This window comes from Hyperolius riggenbachi, chromosome 9 (assembly GCF_040937935.1).
Source record: "Hyperolius riggenbachi isolate aHypRig1 chromosome 9, aHypRig1.pri, whole genome shotgun sequence".
Classification (NCBI taxonomy): Eukaryota; Metazoa; Chordata; class Amphibia; order Anura; family Hyperoliidae; genus Hyperolius; species Hyperolius riggenbachi.
This window is the reverse complement of record NC_090654.1, coordinates 107,898,446-107,918,204: the sequence shown is the minus strand read 5'-3', so window position 1 is coordinate 107,918,204 and position 19,759 is coordinate 107,898,446. Positions and strand designations below refer to the sequence as shown.

The 19,759-nt window shown below is 44.4% G+C and overlaps 2 protein-coding genes across 3 annotated transcripts in view; one reads left to right on the top strand and one right to left on the bottom strand.

Annotated features, from left to right (window-relative positions):
• The window catches only part of LOC137532598 (acyl-coenzyme A thioesterase THEM4-like), a 54,492-nt gene that overhangs the window by 17,623 nt on the left and 17,110 nt on the right, over nucleotides 1-19,759 (bottom strand). For both annotated transcript variants that reach the window (XM_068253284.1, XM_068253283.1), the window contains exons 4-6: nucleotides 12,989-13,142; nucleotides 6,911-7,021; nucleotides 4,945-5,069 (exon numbers count right to left, since the gene is read on the bottom strand). In XM_068253284.1, coding sequence (XP_068109385.1) covers nucleotides 4,945-5,069; nucleotides 6,911-7,021; nucleotides 12,989-13,142 — 390 coding nt within the window. The remainder of the gene's footprint in view (nucleotides 1-4,944; nucleotides 5,070-6,910; nucleotides 7,022-12,988; nucleotides 13,143-19,759) is intronic.
• Nucleotides 2,078-19,759, top strand: part of LOC137532597 (zinc finger protein 383-like) — a 70,771-nt gene continuing 53,089 nt past the window's right edge. Inside the window, exon 1 of the mRNA XM_068253282.1 lies at nucleotides 2,078-2,112. The gene's annotated coding sequence lies outside the window, so the exon portion shown is untranslated. The remainder of the gene's footprint in view (nucleotides 2,113-19,759) is intronic.

Below are 19,759 nucleotides of genomic sequence, written 5' to 3'. Positions count from 1 at the left end.
TATAGACTTGCTATACACCAGCGGTTCTGGATGCTTGCCTTGCTTACAGGGGCGAAAAGGGATAATGTGCATTGGTTTGGTGACTGGATATTACTATGATTGAACTGGCCATTGTTTACAACCTGTATGAATGTGCTGCGATATGAATTAATCCATACAATACTTGGAACTGTTTCTATCCCGGATCATGTGTTATGAAAAATGCCTAACATAAGCCGGCAGGCTCAAATTGTGCATGAAGCCTCTGAGTTATATGGACTACAGCTTTAAGGGGTGAAGCATACTTATGTGCTTCACTGCCTAGAAACATACTCAATAGCCATTACAGGGTGACGTCACCAGACCTGTATCATTATTGGGCGGGAGGTTGGTTGTGGAGGGTTGAAGCCTACAGGGGAGGCGGGTGGGGGAGTAGGGGGTTGCGGGACACCTCATATTTTTTATTATAAAGTCTTTTAACCTTGATAAATTTGAGATTAATAAAGAGTTTATTTTTAAAACTGTATATTGGTTTTTGTGCTCAGTCGAGTCATACCCACCTATATCCATCTCACCGTGTTTGTTGCAAATTTCACCAAGCATTGCTTATTACTAAGAGTGCTTTTTGGTCTCTTTCATCCCCCTATACATTCCTAGTAGTTTGGGTCACCCCAGCTACTTGGCTACTCTGTTGTACTGGTCCAAGCCCTATCCCATACAGCCATATCAATCCCTTCCATGTACTGATGACGAGGGCCAAAATCCCGAAACAGGCTGTCTACATGTGGGGTTGGTCTGGTTGTGTATGTAATATTTAAAGCTATAGGCTTGCTATACACCAGCGGTTCTGGATGCTTACCTTGCTTACAGGGGAGAAAAGGTATAATTTGTATATTCAATAGTGGTGCATTGTGGGTAACCACAAATGTTCACTTATAGCTGTATTATTGCAAATGTCCTTCTGTTTAAAGAAGGCAAATTTCACCAAGCATTGCTGATTAGTAGGAGGGCTTTTCAGTCTTTTTTACCCCCTATACATTCCTAGTGGTTTGGGTCACCCCGAGCTGCTTGGTTACTCCACTGAAAATCAATGGATTTTATTTGACTATCCCTTTAGTTGACACATTCATACTTGTTTTTTTAGTGAAAGTAAACAAATATATGCAAGTATATATGCCGTGACTATGCTGCATTCACTTTCATTGCAAATAACCACCTGAGACTAGTGGACCTTTAATTGCTTTAATTAAAAAAAAACTTTGGAACTAAATATGGTTGTGTTTAAATTCAATTCCCACCAGTTATTAAGGCTTCTTTTCCACAGATGGCTGCCCTGCCAATTTGTCAAGCAGTTCAGCCACCTGGTTGCTAGCCATAAGCGCCATGTAATTGCAGCCGAATGGCAGCGTTTGGTGATAGCGGTGTTACTCTGTGGCAAAAATAAAAGGTCTCTTGTTCTGTCTGAATATGGCAACCGATTTGCTCAGATGCAACTCCATGGAAAAATGAATGCATACCTTACTCAAAGAGGGATTAAACTCTGCCATAACGTTCAGTAAAACATATTTTCCTACGTATTATTACCCATACAGTTATGTTTTCTTTTGTGCACATGTAGTATTGTCTGTTTGTCTGTTTACAAATTACGAGTTCACAAAGTACAGTTTATCTACACTGAAAGCGGCCATTGTAATGTATTGCATAACTGCTGTATTTATATATTGCGATGTATCCACTGATGTATCCACGCTTTTGGCTTGTACTCAGCTGAGACACTGCTAGAAGTGTTTATATTATCCTGTTTGTTTTCTCTTCAGCTACTATTGTAATCACTTCCTCAAGTTCAGCAATGATGCAGTGTTAAACTGTTTGAATGTTGTTTTGCTACCAGTGTTTTCAGTATTTTTTCTGGTAGTACCTTTTTTGCTTTAAAGAATCTTTAAGAGAAAAGAAGAAATGCTGAGTGTCATATCACTTTAATATGAAAATGTTTAGTAATATTTTAATTGTATTTTTATGTATACTTTTTTACATGCAGATTAATCTAAGTATGAGCCTCTTTCGTATTTTATAGGCACAATATGATCTCAGTAAGAAGGCATAAACTACAAAACGCATTGGTAGCTATGTGAGGTAAATATTTTTTTGTAGGTAAAATACCTCATGAGGTATTTAACTTTTCTTTTATCAATTCTGAAAGATTTTTCTCCATTTCAAAGCATGAGGTAAAACATGAGGTAAAACATGAGGTAAATGCATAGAGTGAGGTAAAACATGAGGTATTTCAGTGGTAAGCCTGCAGCAAATAAGTAATTGTCTTCCATAAGTTAGGATGGTCTTTGGAAGATGTTTTTTTTTTTCTTTTTTTGAGGAGGGAAGGTGTATTTGATTATGTAGCAACCTATAAAAAGTAAATTTATAGGCATCCATTATATAAAAAAAATTCCCGCTCATTTACCTTTAGAGGCTGGGGGTGGGGGGGGGGAGGAGCACTTTTAGAGGCTGGGGGGGGCGGAGCACTTTTAGAGGCTGGGGGAGGGGTCAGCACTTTTAGAGACTGGGGGTGTGAGTACTTTTACTTTTAGAGGCAAGGGGTCTGGAGGGGAGGTTACAGCACTTTTACTTTTAGAGGCTGCTGGGGGGGGGGGCCTCGGAGCACTTTTAACCAGAGGAGGGGGGGGAAATCGGTGTTTGCCGCAGTTTTACTTAATTTCTTTTTAAATAGAGGCTGTGGGTTGGAGAATTTTTACTTTTTTTTCCAACCAGAGGTTGGGAAATGGCAATGTTGAGGGGGGGGGGGGGGGGGGCGTGGCAGATGAAGGATTGTACAGGGTTTGGAGCGCTTTCTCTTTTTTAAAACAAAATGGAAGCTGGGGGGGGGGGGGATTCGTTGGTCAGATCACTTTTACTTATTTCAGCAAAATATGGGGGCCCTGAACACAGAACAAGCTGAAAAGGCTCCATGCTATGTGACAGATATCATAATTCTGTCACAGCAATACATGTATCATGTGGTAGAGGTAGGTCTAATTATGTGAGGTAAAAGACATGCAAACACACCTCCTATTTCTCTTCAGAATTCAAGTATGAGGTATTTCACTACTAAATACCACACATTTTTAGTCGAAAATTACCACATGAATTACCTCATGAAATTACATGAGGTAAAACTTTACTTAAACTACCAGAATTCAAAAGTTTATTTTCCTCATGAGGTAAATCAAATTCCATGAGGTAATTACCTCATGGAATTTGATTTACCTCATGAGGAAACAGTGGCGTAGCTAAGGAGCTGTGGGCCCCGATGCAAGTTTTATATTGGGGCCCCCCAAGCACTCTATACATAACAATTGATACGGTGCACCAAAACCTGCCAATGGCAACTACAGTGTCAGAGGTGCAAGAAGAGGCTGGCAAACAGTTTGTTAGTGATTACTACTATTCACAGCATCTATAGAAGTGATTATTATGAGAACAGGACCAATAGAGAGGTAATAATGTAGATGAGGGAGAGCCCTTCGGGGCCCCTCTGGCCCAAGGGCCCCGATGCGGTCGCTACCTCTGCACCCCCTATTGCTACGCCCCTGTGAGGAAAATAAACTACTACTAAACACTACCAGAATTGAGCCCATTGCCTTTTAGTGCATTCATAAAATGTATGTTGGTTTATCAGCTGGTCTGTGACATTGTGAAAGGGTCACCCCTTTACTTACACTCCTTCTTAAACTGTTTTAATCATTTTATAATTCTGAGCATCCCCTAATCTTCACCCAATTACCAACATTCTTTGGTTGTCACTCTGTAATGCTGGGAATACACAATGAGATTTTTCAGTCGATTTACTGTCCGATCTTATTTCTATTCACTTCTATGATAAATCAATCAGAAAAATGATTGAAAATAAGATCAGACATGTCGGAAATTATCTGTCGAACCATCTATCCGCTGAACAAACTTGTGGTGTATTCCCAGCATTAGCCTCTCTCCCCTGAGCTTATAGTACTTATTGGAATGCAATAAAAAAGAATACTCTTGTGACTGAAAGGAGAAACAGTCATATTTATTTTCTTTCTGCATTGCTTTGGGATGTGGAAATCTTTGGACTGTTCTGCTCTGCACTAAATATAGAACTTTTTGAAACCCATCAATTTCCATTACTCACCCTCTCTCCTGATCTCTGTGCCCGCTGTTCCCCTTCTCTTCAGTAATCGGCCAGCTGACCCAACGGATCCCTGGCCGCTGTCCTCCCAAGTGTATGTGTCCCTCCCCTGTGCCCAGGGTGAGTGTTGAAGACTCAACTGTCATGCCAATGTGAATTTTTGCCTCCTGCGGTGTCTTTCTCAATTGTCATCTCGAGCGTCTGTACCACGTGCCGTCAACGCACATTCTGATATCCCTAAACATGCTAGTGTCACTTGGCAACGGCACTCGCAGTGACCATTGGAAAAGATGCTAGAAAAGGTATGAGGCAAGGATTGCATGAAAGGTGAGGCTTCAACACTTATCAAGGGCACAGGGGTGGGACAGGTACTCTTGAGGGGAATACAGACGACCTGACAGACGGTGGCATTAGGGCAACTTCCAAATCTATTAGAAATTGGTCTGCAGTGTGCGGGCAGGCAATAGATCCATCTCTGATCAGATTCGATCAGAGAGGTATGTATCTAATAGTGGATCTGGTGGCAGATCAACAACTGTATGGCCAACTTTAGTTTTGGTTGAGTTTTAGATATATGTTTGATAACTACATAGAGCTAGCTGACAAGCAATTAAAAAAATTACTATTGAGATAGGGCACGATTGGACAGGCAGCACAGCATTCATCTGAATCTGGAAGACCAGGCATACATTTTGTGCCTATCAGGTGTGCATAAGTTAAAATACTGAGAAACCAGGAAATGAGAAAATATTATTATTATTATTATTATTTAGTATATGTTTATATTGCTCTTGATTGCTTCTTACCTGTTGCTTCTGTATGGAGTATTGACCCATCATGACTGCGGATCTGGCTGCCAGAGAATACTTTACGGCCTTCAATTTTCTTCACATGACTGTCTACCAGCAAGGTGCATCCTAGGAGAATGGGCCTGCCAGCGAATGCGTTGCAACATTAGCAGCGTGCACAACATAAAGATGTCATTTAAATTCAATCTGGTTCTAAATCAGGAAGTAAAATATTTAAAGTGTACCCGAGATGACATGTGACATGAGATAGACATGTGTATATACAGTGGCAAGCATACAGACACCATTTCTTTTTTCCCTGTCTCAAAGGCACTGATAACAAATTATAGCTATAAAACACTTTCCTAAGCAGATATCTGGTCTTTTTACTGAGAGGGGAAAAGATAAAAAGGTCAATAGTGTCTTTTTACTCTGGGACTCTTGAGACACTGCAATTGAGCAGATACTATAAAACATTAAATCTGCTTTGTAAATGTTTGTACATAAAATAAAACCTTGAGATATCTAAAAAAAAAGTCATTTTTAGGGGAAAGAGGACAGATCCGAATGTTTATCTCGTTAGTTTATTTTCATCTCGTGTTCACTGTAAAGTGTATGTACACTTTCACAAATCACCACAGTAACTTCCTGTAAAAAAAAGCTGATCAGTGGGAATGAACAGTTTTAAAGGTGTGAAGTGCAAAATAAAGCAATCCAGTAATCCTAGTGGACTACTACTTGTAAAACTTGTAAGTAAATGAAAGACTCATCACTGTAAACTAAAGGGAGTATCAAAACCAGTAAGTATGAAATGGCCGCATTTCATCTGGGCGAAGGGAGAAGCCGAGAGACAACTCTCCCTGCACTAGGTAACCTTGGAGAATATAAAAAATATATTCCACCTACTAATTACTGCTTTTCTTACTTTGTGCACATAATTTGGGGTCCGGCACCTGAATTATGGTGATGTTTTTGGCGCCACTTAGCCATAATTAAGATTATGACATGGCTAAAATCCAGCGCAGCGCGAATGCCAAATGGCCGCCAAAGTAATAGGCGGCGCTGTATCAAAATTCCACAAAGTGACTGTGAGATAAACCGACAAAATGAGATGAGAATTATGGGAAATTCTGTCCATCAAACAGAGGTTTTGCACAGCCAGATATATTTTTAGAACATTCAGTTGTCACATGAACTTTGCAGCAATGAAGCATATAATTCCCTTTACAAAAGTGCAATTACACTAAGGCCCTGTTTACACTTAATCAGTTGCTCTCAGTTATAACTGAAAGAAAACTGATTTTCAAAGTAAGTCCCATGTTTTCCTATGGCACCTTTCACACTTATCGCGTTTTAACTGAAATCTTTTTCACAATGCACTGCTATGGTAAAAACGCGTACTAACGCGTACCGTTCAGTAAGCCTGCACCTATTCAGTAGGAGATCTTGGGCAAGTCTCCCTAACACTGCTACTGCTTATAGAGCGCGTCCTAGTGGCTGCAGCTCTGGCGCTTTGAGTCCGCCAGGAGAAAGCGCGATATAAATGTTCTGTGTTTGTTTGTTTGTTGTTTGTACCAACGCGTACTAACGCGTACCAATGTGTACTAACGCACACTAACGCACAACAAATTATTCAGGGTCAGGCAGAGGCAGAGGCGAGAGAGGCTCCAGCCTCAGGGCGCAGTGTAGGAGGGGGCGCACAACTTACTCAGCTATCATTTTCCTATTGTGTTTAAAGCAGAGAGAAATAAGAAAAGGGGATACATGGCAGTGACTGCAAGCCAAATAACTAGAGATAAAGGTGTTGGGAGCCTCTTAGTCTAACAGCAATCAGTGTGTGACGGCTGGGGTGGAGGATGGGGGGGGGGGCACTTTAGTGTTTCAGCCTTGGGTGCTGGGGGACCTTGTCCCGGCTCTGAACTGATTAAGTGTAAACGGGGCGTAATAGTTTTATCAGTTAAACAAGTATAAATGTGAAAATTACTTGAGGTAAGTGATGTTGAGATTGGCTGTCATGACGCTGCCACATGTGTATACAGCTCCTGCTCCGGCTGTGCTGTCAATTATAGTTGCAATGGAACCCCCATGAGCATACCTGCGGGATATCATTTACAAATAATAGTACAAAGATTATGCAAAGAATAAGTAAACTCAGTACATTATTTACCAGTCATCAAACAAAAGCCTCAGCTTATTTGCATATTATTACCATCAGTTACAAATTTGCATGCTAAAATAGAGTGTGAGATAATTCACATATAGTACTAGCTTTACTTACCTGTGTCCCTTTTTTTATAATCTTGCATTAGATGGTTATCTGCTTTATCTGTGCAATTGGGGTGAAGAGCAGCTCTCCAGACAACTAATTAGAGACCATGAAACATCTGTGTGGCTGTGCAAACGTTTATGGTAGCAGAATGGTGATAAAAATGTTAAGATCCATTTCACTGTGTGGGAATAATCGAAATAAATAATCCAACATCACATTAAGTTGGCTCCTGGTCACACTTCAGGCTGGTTTCACACTGGGAACCGGTGTTGTAGCTGCACTGAGATGAGTGCATTGCACTGCTAAAAATAGCCTTATCGAGGTTATGCGCAGTAATCTCCTTTCTGGCTGCGAGCCAAGTAGGAGGTGAGGCTCTCTAACGCTCATTTCCTGTGGCTGAAATTCGAATTGCGCAGAAGTGTATTAAAGAAATACACTTTTACGCATGCACGCTGAAATGCGAATGCAAAAGAAGTTTAAAAAGCTGCCCTGCCATAGATTTGGTCTATGTGAAGTTAAGTTAGCTGTTGGAGACAGGTGTGCTGGTCCTAGTAGTGCACCAACCATAACCCACCTTCACACCACTACTGGCATCTAGTATCCACTGGCCCCTGTGTAAAACCTCAGTGCTGTAGGAGACAGGTCTGCTGGTCCTAGTAGTGCACCCACCATAACCTACCTTCACACCACTACTGGCATCTAGTATCTACTGGCCCCTGTGTAAAACCTCACTGCTGTAGGAGACAGGTCTGCTGGTCCTAGTAGTGCACCGACCCACACCACTACTGGCATATAGTATCCACTACTGGCCCCTGTATAAGACCTCAGCGCTATTGGAGACAGGCCTGCTTTTCTGGTCCTAGTAGTGCACCGGCCCTAACCCAATAATCCTTCACCACCACTACTGGCATCTAGTATCTACTACTGCCCCCTGTATAAGGCCTCAGTGCATCATCAGTGTTTTTTTGGTCACTTAACTGTCATTGAACTACCTCAGCCTGACCATAGAGGCTGGAAAACCATGACCGCCTGCACCCCCACGACTGTGCGCACAAGCACGGCGGCCACTACTAACCACTACACAAAGATTGCCACCGAGAGCACTAACATATATTTATGTCCAGGAGGTGTCAACTGATAAAAACCAAAATATAATCACTAAAGGTCTTTGCGGTTGTTTGCGGACTGCAGCGCGTTAAACGCAGCGTTTGGTCTGTCAGTGTAAAGCGGCAATAATTGTTAATACACGACACTGCGCCAACTACGTAATTTTTGGTGGGACTTTTTCCATGGATCCCCCTCCGTCATGCCCCCGTCCAGGTGTTAGGCCCCTTGAAACAACTTTTCCATAACTTTTGTGGCCAAACACAGTCTTTGTGGGTTTTGAAATTCTCCGGCCCATTGAAGTCTATTGAGATTCGCCAGATTTGAAAACTTTTGTTGTTTTGAGATTCGGATTCGAAATTCGCGAACCCACAATTTGATATTCGGACCATCTCTAGGGACATACTGAAAATCTCCTCCTAGTATGAGGTAAGGGTTATGGATATTTTTAAGAGCTACGAAATATAGAGATTGGCATTGCCCCATAAAGGGGTGATATGCGACAGGTGGCGGAGCAGCATGAACAATGGAAACACCGGGTGCCATATACACGCCTTATTATCAGAATATATACAGTGGAGGAAATAATTATTTGACCCCTCACTGATTTTGTAAGTTTGTCCAATGACAAAGAAATGAAAAGTCTCAGAACAGTATCATTTCAATGGTAGGTTTATTTTAACAGTGGCAGATAGCACATCAAAAGGAAAATCGAAAAAATAACCTTAAATAAAAGATAGCAACTGATTTGCATTTCATTGAGTGAAATAAGTTTTTGAACCCCTACCAACCATTAAGAGTTCTGGCTTCCACAGAGTGGTTAGACACTTCTACTCAATTAGTCACCCTCATTAAGGACACCTGTCTTAACTAGTCACCTGTATAAAAGACACCTTTCCACAGAATCAATCAATCAAGCAGACTCCAAACTCTCCAACATGGGAAAGACCAAAGAGCTGTCCAAGGATGTCAGAGACAAAATTGTAGACCTGCACAAGGCCGGAATGGGCTACAAAACCATTAGCAAGAAGCTGGGAGAGAAGGTGACAACTGTTGGTGCGATTGTTCGAAAATGGAAGGAGCACAAAATGACCATCAATCGACCTCGCTCTGGGGCTCCACGCAAGATCTCACCTCGTGGGGTGTCAATGGTTCTGAGAAAGGTGAAAAAGCATCCTAGAACTACACGGGAGGAGTTAGTGAATGACCTCAAATTAGCAAGGACCACAGTCACCAAGAAAACCATTGGAAACACATTACACCGCAATGGATTAAAATCCTGCAGGGCTCGCAAGGTCCCCCTGCTCAAGAAGGCACATGTGCAGGCCAATGAAGTTTGCCAATGAACACCTGAATGATTCTGTGAGTGACTGGGAGAAGGTGCTGTGGTCTGATGAGACCAAAATAGAGCTCTTTGGCATTAACTCAACTCACTGTGTTTGGAGGAAGAAAAATGCTGCCTATGACCACCAAAACACCGTCCCCACCGTCAAGCATGGGGGTGGAAACATTTTGCTTTGGGGGTGTTTTTTCTGCTAAGGGCACAGGACAACTTAATCGCATTAACGGGAAAATGGACGGAGCCATGTATCATGAAATCCTGAATGACAACCTCCTTCCCTCTGCCAGGAAACTGAAAATGGGTCGTGGATGGGTGTTCCAGCACGACAATGACCCAAAACATACAGCAAAGGCAACAAAGGAGTGGCTCAAGAAGAAGCACATTAAGGTCATGGAGTGGCCTAGTCAGTCTCCGGACCTTAATCCAATAGAAAACCTATGGAGGGAGCTCAAGCTCAGAGTTGCACAGAGACAGCCTCGAAACCTTAGGGATTTAGAGATGATCTGCAAAGAGGAGTGGACCAACATTCCTTCTAAAATGTGTGCAAACTTGGTCATCAATTACAAGAAACGTTTGACCTCTGTGCTTGCAAACAAGGGTTTTTCCACTAAGTATTAAGTCTTTTATTGTTAGAGGGTTCAAAAACTTATTTCACTCAATGAAATGCAAATCAGTTGCTATCTTTTATTTAAGGTTATTTTTTCGATTTTCCTTTTGATGTGCTATCTGCCACTGTTAAAATAAACCTACCATTGAAATGATACTGTTCTGAGACTTTTCATTTCTTTGTCATTGGACAAACTTACAAAATCAGTGAGGGGTCAAATAATTATTTCCTCCACTGTATATATCACTAATATTATGAATGTGAAAGTTTGGATGTTTGGATGTTTGTTACCCAATCACGCAACAATGGCTGAACGGATTTGAATGAAATTTGACACACACATAGTACATTATCTGGAATAACATATAGGATACTTTTTATCCTCATAACCAAAAAGTGGGCAGAGACAAATACAAATTTCACTGGGAAAATGTAAACTGCAGCCATTCTTACACTGTTAATGGTAGGGTTCTCAAACTATTCAGAAAAGTGGGTGGAGCCTACAAAAGCCAATCAAAATTCATCCTTTTTTTTCAAGGGGAATATTTAATTGCTGCCATTCTTGCACTGTTAATGGCACAAGCCTCAAACCTGGTACAGTTGGTCATTGGGTGACTGGAGTTTAAATTCAGAAAAGGGGTGGAGCCACAAACAGCTAATCAGATTTGTTTCATTTCAATTTAAAATATTGAGGCCAAAGACCGCAAAGTTCAGAAAGTAGATAATTGAGTAATTGTGTGTTAGTGTTAGAAAAAGCCACCAGCCAAATACATACCCGGGCAACGCCGGGCCATACATATATATTATTATTATTATTATTATTATTATTTAGTATTTATATAGTACTTATATATAGTATTTATATATATTCTTATTAGTTTTAGGTTTGAAGTTAAAGAGACACTGAAGCGAGAATAATTCTCGCTTCAGAGCTCATAGTTAGCAGGGGCATGTGTGCGCCTGCTAAAACGCCGCTATCCCGTGGCTAAACGGGGGTCCCTTCACCCCCCCCCCTGCAAAATCAACGACCAAATTGGTCGTAGATTTTGCTGCTCCTAGAGGCAGGGCTAACGACTGCAGCCCTGCCTCCAGTCGCGTCTATCAGCGGCGCATCGCCACCTCTCCCCCGCTACTCTCAGCGAAGGAAGACTGAGAGGGTCGGGGGAGAGGCGGAGATACGCGCTGACAGACGCGCGTGGGGCAGGGCTGCGGTGGTTAGCCCTGCCTCAATCCGGAAGAGATCCCCGGCTGCACGGAGGGGATTTCGGGGGGTAGGGACCCCGTTTAGCTGCGCGATAGCGGTGTTTTAGCAGGGGCACACATGCCCCTGCTAACTATGAGCTCTGAAGCGAGATTTATTCTAGCTTCAGAGTCTCTTTAACCACTTAACAACTGCCCGCTGCACATGGGTGGCCGGAAAGTGGATCCCGCAAGGACCGCCACATGTACGAGAGGCGGCGGTCCTTGTACGGGCATGGGCGGAGCGATCGCGTCATTCGTGACGTGATCCTCTGCCGGGGCTGGCTCCGCCCCCCTCACGCTGTAACCCGCCGGCCGTTCGGAAGCGCTGGCGGGTTACTAGCTACTAGTTACTATACTAATGTATACAAAGTGTATTATACAGACTGCCTCCTGCCCTGGTGGTCCCAGTGTCCGAGGGACCACCAGGGCAGGCTGCAGCCACCCTAGTCTGCACCCAAGCACACTGATTCCCCCCCCCCCCCTGCCCCCTGATCACCCACAGCACCCCTCAGACCCCCCCTGCCCACCCCCCAGACCACTGTTTGCACCCAATCACCCCCCTAATCACCCATCAATCACTCTCTGTCACTATCTGTCAACGCTATTTTTTTTATGCTCTAAACTGCCCCCTGCTCCCTCCTGATCACCCCCCACCCCTCAGATTCTCCCCAGACCCAACCCCCTGTGTACTGTATGCATCTATCCCCCTGATCACCTGTCAATCACCTGTCAATCACCTGCCAATCACCCATCAATCACCCCCTGTCACTGCCACCCATCAATCAGCCCCTAACCTGCCCCTTGCGGGCAATCTGATCACCCACCCACACCAATAGATCGCCCGCAGATCCGACGTCAGATCACCTCCCAAGTGCAGTGCTTACATCTGTTCTCTACCCTAAACACCCACTAATGACCCATCAATCACCCATCAATCACCCCCTATCACCACCTGTCACTGTTACCCATCAGATTAGACCCTAATCTGCCCCTTGCGGGCACCCAATCACCCGCCCACACGCTCAGATTGCCATCAGACCCCCCCTTATCAATTTGCCAGTGCATTAATTACATCTGTCACCAGGAGTGTACTGCGCAGACACAGACCATACTGGGCCTGCGCTGTGTGCTCTTGATGACATCAGCGGGATCGAGGACACGGCAACGCAGGCGCAGTGGTTTTCTGACTTTAAAGTCAGAAATTCCAGAAGTGAACCGGAGGTGGGGCCGGAGCATCGGTGAGCGGCTGCGCGGGCACAGGATGTCTGCGGGGGACCATAAGAAGCCCCGGGTAAGTTCAGCTCATTTTCCACCGACCCCCCTACAGTATCCCTTTAAGGGGGGTAAAGCCCACGGTCCTCAAGTGGTTAAATGTAGATACATAATGTACCATCACTATCTACTATTTATGCATCAAATTGTGTTCCCTGGGCATATTATATAATTTATGATGACCAAAAAAGTCAGCAGAGCATTAACAAGATTAGTACTTTCTTACCCTGGAGGACCCTCCAGATAGGGTCCAGGTTGGAAGACGCAGACCATTCTTTTCTCTGACTTGTTATAAAACATGCAGTACTCAAAACCAAGACCTTCGCAATCTAGATTCCGGAGGAACATGCGTTTGCCAACTCCTGTCTCATGAGGATCACCTACAATTTGATAAAACAACAATCGTTACTTAGGAGTAAATATTTGGTTTGTTTATTCATACCACTCAACAATTTCTCATTGTTTAGCAGTAGGGGTGATCAATGAAATGCAAATACTTCTGAATTCATGCAGATGTATGTAAATTTGTATACAAATATATGCAGCTTGAAAATGGATCAATCAATTTAAACCTCGGTGGGACTTGATTGGTCCATTTTCAAGCTGCACATATATTTGCATAAAAATGTACATAATCCTGCATGTACTCAGAAATATTTGCATCTCAATGGTCATCCCTATTTAGTAGTAAGGGTTTGTTCACACTAAGGGCGCTTTTGGGTTTCTTTTCAAAATCGCCCTAAAAGCGTTTGTGCAGTGATTCCCTATGAGAGTGTTTACATGAGCAGTTCGATTCCGATCCACTCACCAAATCGTTGCCTGTACCATTTTTGGGGCAATTTGCCTATAATGGAAGGTACTGTATATGGACATTGCAAAGCGCTTTAAAAATAAATACATAGTATTTATTCTTTTCCAGGTCAAAGAGTTCACTTTCTGACTCGGTCAGGGAGTGAAAAAACAAATTGCTCTGCAAAAGCGCTTAAAAAAGCGCTGTAAAAAAATAAATAATGCGCAGGCGCTAAAAAAAACACAAAATCACAAAACTCTGGCGTCAGCTATTGCAATTTTAGATGTGAACAAGGCCTAACAGTTTTCAGTCCATTGAAGAATGACTGATATCTCAAATAATATTGAGTGTTCATAACGTCAGTGAGATTTCTAGTGCAAGGGAATAAAAAAACGTATGTACAGTAACACACTTTATGTCATCACTACATAAGACATTTTTGTAACTGAATGTTGTTAAATATTTACTTTCCGTGTTAGTTCACAACTGAAATAACTTCTCTGTAAATGTTCTTAAAACCACTGTACTGTTTTTATCTCTTTTTTTGTCATACTGGTTCAGAAATTTAAACAAACCAAAGAGAAAAATGTAGCAATCTTTTTCCACCTGACATTTTTTTTCTAAATGTATTGCATAATTAATAATTAATTACAATGCATAAAGATGATTATGGATTTCTGTCTGTGCTGTCAGGGGCGTAGCAATAGGTGTTGCAGAGGAAGCGACCGCATCGGGGGCCTTGGGTCAGAGGGGCCCCAAGGCCCTCCCTCAAGCACAATATTAGCTCTCTATTGGCCCTGTGCTAGTAATAATTACTTCTATAGATGCTTTAAATAGTAGTAATCATTAACAAACTGTTTCTCATCCCCTTCTTGCACCTCTGCAAGTTTTGGTGCGCCGTATCAATTGTTATGTATTAAGTGCTTGGAGGGGGGGTCCCATGTAAAACTTGCACCGGGCCCCTTAGCTCCTTAGCTACGCCACTGCTCGGGATATATAACACCTTAGCAGCTTTTGCCCGATCTCAGCAATAGCACACAGGCATTGCTCCTGAGCATTCACCAAAAAAAGCCACAGGTTTCTCTTTGCAGCATAGCTTTTTAAGCACTTGAAGCATATAAAGATTATTTTGTAGTTATTTTTTTTTCTTTGGAAGATATTCTTTAACTGGCCCCTTTTTAGAATTTCTGACATATGGGCCAATATGCAATTCATTTTTTTCTCTTGAGTTCTCTCCTTTGTGATATTATTAAACTTGTCATTAAAGGGACTCCAAGCTCAAAATAAAAACAAAATTGGTACTCACCTGGGGCTTTTTACAGCCCAGTGTAGGTCGTGAGGTCCCCCGGCGGCGTCCTGGCTCTTCTCCCAAGGCCTGGCCAGAAATGGCTCCCCTGCGGCTCCTGTCGACACTGGGTCCGAGTGCCGGGCTCCTTCTTCCTGGATCATCATGTCTGTCATCACCACGCCGGCCGCCTCGCGTCATCACGGCGGATATTTAATCGCGCATACGCCAAACTGTCACGCCGGCCGCCGTCATGACGCGAGGCGGCCGGCGTGGTGACGACAGACGTGACGATTCAGGAAGAAGGAGCCCGACACTCGGGCCCAGTGTCGCCAGGAGCCGCCGGGAGCCATTTCTGGCCAGGCCCTGGGAGAAGAGCCAGATGGACGCCGGTGAAAACCTCCCGACCTACACTGGGCTGCAGAAAGCCCCAGGTGAGTACCGATTTCTTTTTTATTTTGAGCTTGGAGTCCCTTTAAAATGCCTTTTAAGCCGCTAGAAAGCAAGAAAATACTCAAAATAATTTTGATATTACTTTTTCCCCTACTTTTTGGTACTTTTTTGGTTAAAACGTAACTGGGAAGTTATTTTAAAGTGAAGATGAAAAATGATCTCCTAGGAGAAAACTCAGGAGGAAAAGTGAATTGCATATAGCCCAATGTGGTGTTAAGGTAAAACTGAAGTGAAAATGTGGGGAGGATGTTGGGGTGGAGCATCACTACTCACCTACAGGGTGATGCTCCTCTGGCGCCCGGCCTGTACGAGATGCCGCCATCTTCTCCACCCAACCAGCAGCTTCTGCTGGCTTTTGTAATGCTCGGTGGTGACACGCGTGCACATGCTCCTCAATGCATGTCAGGAGATGAACTACATCTCTCAGCATGCATCACAGCTTCCACATGACACTGCCCAGATTACAAAGCTGTCAGAAGCTGCTGGTTGGGTGGAGAAGATGGTGCATCTCATGCGGGGCCAGGCTACAAGCACCTCGTAGGTAAGTAATAATGCCACCCCAACCCCCTTATGGGGAGCTTTCAGGGGGGGGGGGGGGCTAAGGTCACTTTAAAGGACAACTGAAGTGAGAACAATATGGAGGCTGCCATATTTATTTACTTTTAAGCAATACCAGTTGCCTGGCAGCCCTGCTGACTATTTGGTTGCAGTAGTGTCCTGAATCACACCAGAAACAAACATGAAGCTAATCTTGTCAGATCTGACAATGATGCCAAAACACTGATCGCTGCATGCTTGTTCAGGTTCTATGGCTTAAAAGTATTAGAGGCAGAGGATCAGCAGGACAGCCAGGCTACTAGTATTGCTTAAAAGAAATAAATATGGCAGCTTCCATATCCCTCTCTCGCTTCAGTTGTCGTTTAATGAGCTTAGAGCTTGATTCCAGCTGCCAACCAAGGAGCATGTTCTTTAGGTTTCTACAGGTGCGGCATGCCTGGAATGTTCAGTTCCCAGACAGTTGGACTTGTTTTGGACTTGGGAATCTGACATTGTAGAGGGCCTTCTGATTCGCCAGAAAGTCGATAAGCCACTGTCAGAGATATATGCATGTCTGGTGCCCTCGTCAACACTAGAGTTGGGCCGAACGGTTCGCCGGCGAACGGTTCTGGCGAACTTCGGTGGTTCGCGTTCGCCTCCCGCAGGCGAACGTTTGCGGAAGTTCGCATCAAAAAACAAAATTTTTACCCTCCATTTCACTGTCAGCAGACATGTTATGATCAAACACACTGCTTGAGGACCCGCCCACCCTCCCTTCAAGCTAGGTCCTTTATACCATTTGACTCAGTTGTCTGCCTACACTAATTAGTTATGGGACAGCTGCTACACTCTCTGCTAGTGAGATTTTAATTGGCCTCCCACCTCCCACCTCCCACCTCCCACCTCCCTCCTCCCTCCTCCCTCCAACCCTTCAACCCTTCAACCTATTCCCTCCTCCCTCCGGGAGGAGGGTGTCTTCTGGCAGGGAATTATACTTTTTTAAAAGCCAGTATATATCATACCATAGCTGGGAATTGAACCCAGATCACACTGCATGGTGGACACGTCAGTGCATCACCCTAAGCACTGTACCACTACAGTAGTAAGTGAAGCTACCGTAAAATGTACCATTAATGCTCAATGCAATAGAACCATTAGGTTGCTTAAAGGAGAACTGTAGTGAGAGGTATATGGAGGCTGCCATATTGATTTCCTTTTAAGCTATACCAGTTGCCTGGCAGCCCTGCTGATCTATTTGGCTGCAGTAATAATAATAATTATAATCCAAACATTTGTATAGCGCTTTTCTCCTGTCAGACTCAAAGCGCTCAAGAGCTGCAGCCACAGGGACGCACTCAAGAGGCCACCCTGCAGTGTTAGGGAGTCTTGCTTTGAACTCCTTACTGAATAGGTACTTGACCTAGCCAGGATTCGAACCCTGGTCTCCCATGTCAAAGGCAGAACCTTAACCAGTACACTATCCAGCCACTGTTGTGTGAATCCCACCAGAAACAAGCATGCAGCTAATCTTGTCAGATCTTACAAAAATGTCAAACACCAGATCTGCTGCATGCTTGTTCAGGGTCTAGGGCTAAAAGTATTGGAGGCAGAGGATCTGCAGGATAGCCAGGTAACTGGTATTGCTTAAAAGGAAATCAATATGGTAGCCTCCATATACCTTTCACTACAGTTCTCCTTTAAAGGGAACCTTAACTGAGAGTGATATGGCTGTTTCCTGTAAACAATACCAGTTGCCTGGCAGTCCAGCTGATCTTTGTGACTGCAATAGTGGCTGAATCACACCCTGAAACAAGCATGCAGCTAATCCAGTCTGACTTCAGTCAGAGCACCTGATCTGCATGCTTGTTCAGGGGCTGTGGCTAAAAGTATTAGAGACACAGGATCAGCAGGCGATTCAGGCAACTGGTATTATTTTAAAAGGAAAAATCCATATCCTTCTCCGTTTAGGTTCCCTTTAAGGATTTGTAGCATAAAAGCCAACTCACATTGGCTGGGATTCGAACCTGGGTCTCACTGTATGGTGGACAAGCACACTATCCACTATACCAACTGAAGCTGGCCTGAAATTGCTGGCCTGAAATTGCTGGCCTGAAATTGCTGGCCTGAAAACAAGCTGCATCACACCCTGAAACAAGCATGCAGCTTGTTTTCAGGCCAGCAATTTCAGGCCAGCATTTTCAGGCCAGCATTTTCAGGCCAGCATTTTCAGGCCAGCATTTTCAGGCCAGCTTCAGTTGGTATAGTGGATAGTGTGCTTGTCCACCATACAGAGAGACCCAGGTTCGAATCCCAGCCAATGTGAGTTGGCTTTTATGCTACAAATCCTTAAAGGGAACCTAAACGGAGAAGGATATGGATTTTTCCTTTTAAAATAATACCAGTTGCCTGAATCGCCTGCTGATCCTGTGTCTCTAATACTTTTAGCCACAGCCCCTGAACAAGCATGCAGATCAGGTGCTCTGACTGAAGTCAGACTGGATTAGCTGCATGCTTGTTTCAGGGTGTGATTCAGCCACTATTGCAGTCACAAAGATCAGCTGGACTGCCAGGCAACTGGTATTGTTTACAGGAAACAGCCATATCACTCTCAGTTAAGGTTCCCTTTAAAGGAGAACTGTAGTGAAAGGTATATGGAGGCTACCATATTGATTTCCTTTTAAGCAATACCAGTTACCTGGCTATCCTGCAGATCCTCTGCCTCCAATACTTTTAGCCCTAGACCCTGAACAAGCATGCAGCAGATCTGGTGTTTGACATTTTTGTAAGATCTGACAAGATTAGCTGCATGCTTGTTTCTGGTGGGATTCACACGACAGTGGCTGGATAGTGTACTGGTTAAGGGTTCTGCCTTTGACATGGGAGACCAGGGTTCGAATCCTGGCTAGGTCAAGTACCTATTCAGTAAGGAGTTCAAAGCAAGACTCCCTAACACTGCAGGGTGGCCTCTTGAGTGCGTCCCTGTGGCTGCAGCTCTTGAGCGCTTTGAGTCTGACAGGAGAAAAGCGCTATACAAATGTTTGGATTATAATTATTATTATTACTGCAGCCAAATAGATCAGCAGGGCTGCCAGGCAACTGGTATAGCTTAAAAGGAAATCAATATGGCAGCCTCCATATACCTCTCACTACAGTTCTCCTTTAAGCAACCTAATGGTTCTATTGCATTGAGCATTAATGGTACATTTTACGGTAGCTTCACTTACTACTGTAGTGGTACAGTGCTTAGGGTGATGCACTGACGTGTCCACCATGCAGTGTGATCTGGGTTCGATTCCCAGCTATGGTATGATATATACTGGCTTTTAAAAAAGTATAATTCCCTGCCAGAAGACACCCTCCTCCCGGAGGGAGGAGGGAATAGGTTGAAGGGTTGAAGGGTTGGTGGGAGGAGGGAGGAGGGAGGAGGGAGGAGGGAGGAGGGAGGAGGGAGGAGGGAGGAGGGAGGTGGGAGGAGGGAGGTGGGAGGAGGGAGGTGGGAGGAGGGAGGAGGGAGGAGGGAGGTGGGAGGTGGGAGGAGGGAGGTGGGAGGAGGGAGGTGGGAGGAGGGAGGTGGGAGGTGGGAGGAGGGAGGTGGGAGGAGGGAGGTGGGAGGAGGGAGGTGGGAGGTGGGAGGTGGGAGGAGGGAGGTGGGAGGAGGGAGGAGGGAGGAGGGAGGAGGGAGGAGGGAGGAGGGAGGTGGGAGGAGGGAGGTGGGAGGAGGGAGGTGGGAGGTGGGAGGAGGGAGGTGGGAGGTGGGAGGTGGGAGGAGGGAGGAGGGAGGTGGGAGGAGGGAGGTGGGAGGAGGGAGGTGGGAGGAGGGAGGAGGGAGGTGGGAGGTGGGAGGTGGGAGGTGGGAGGAGGGAGGTGGGAGGTGGGAGGAGGGAGGTGGGAGGAGGGAGAGTAAAAACTCCCTAGCAGAGTGTGTAGCAGCT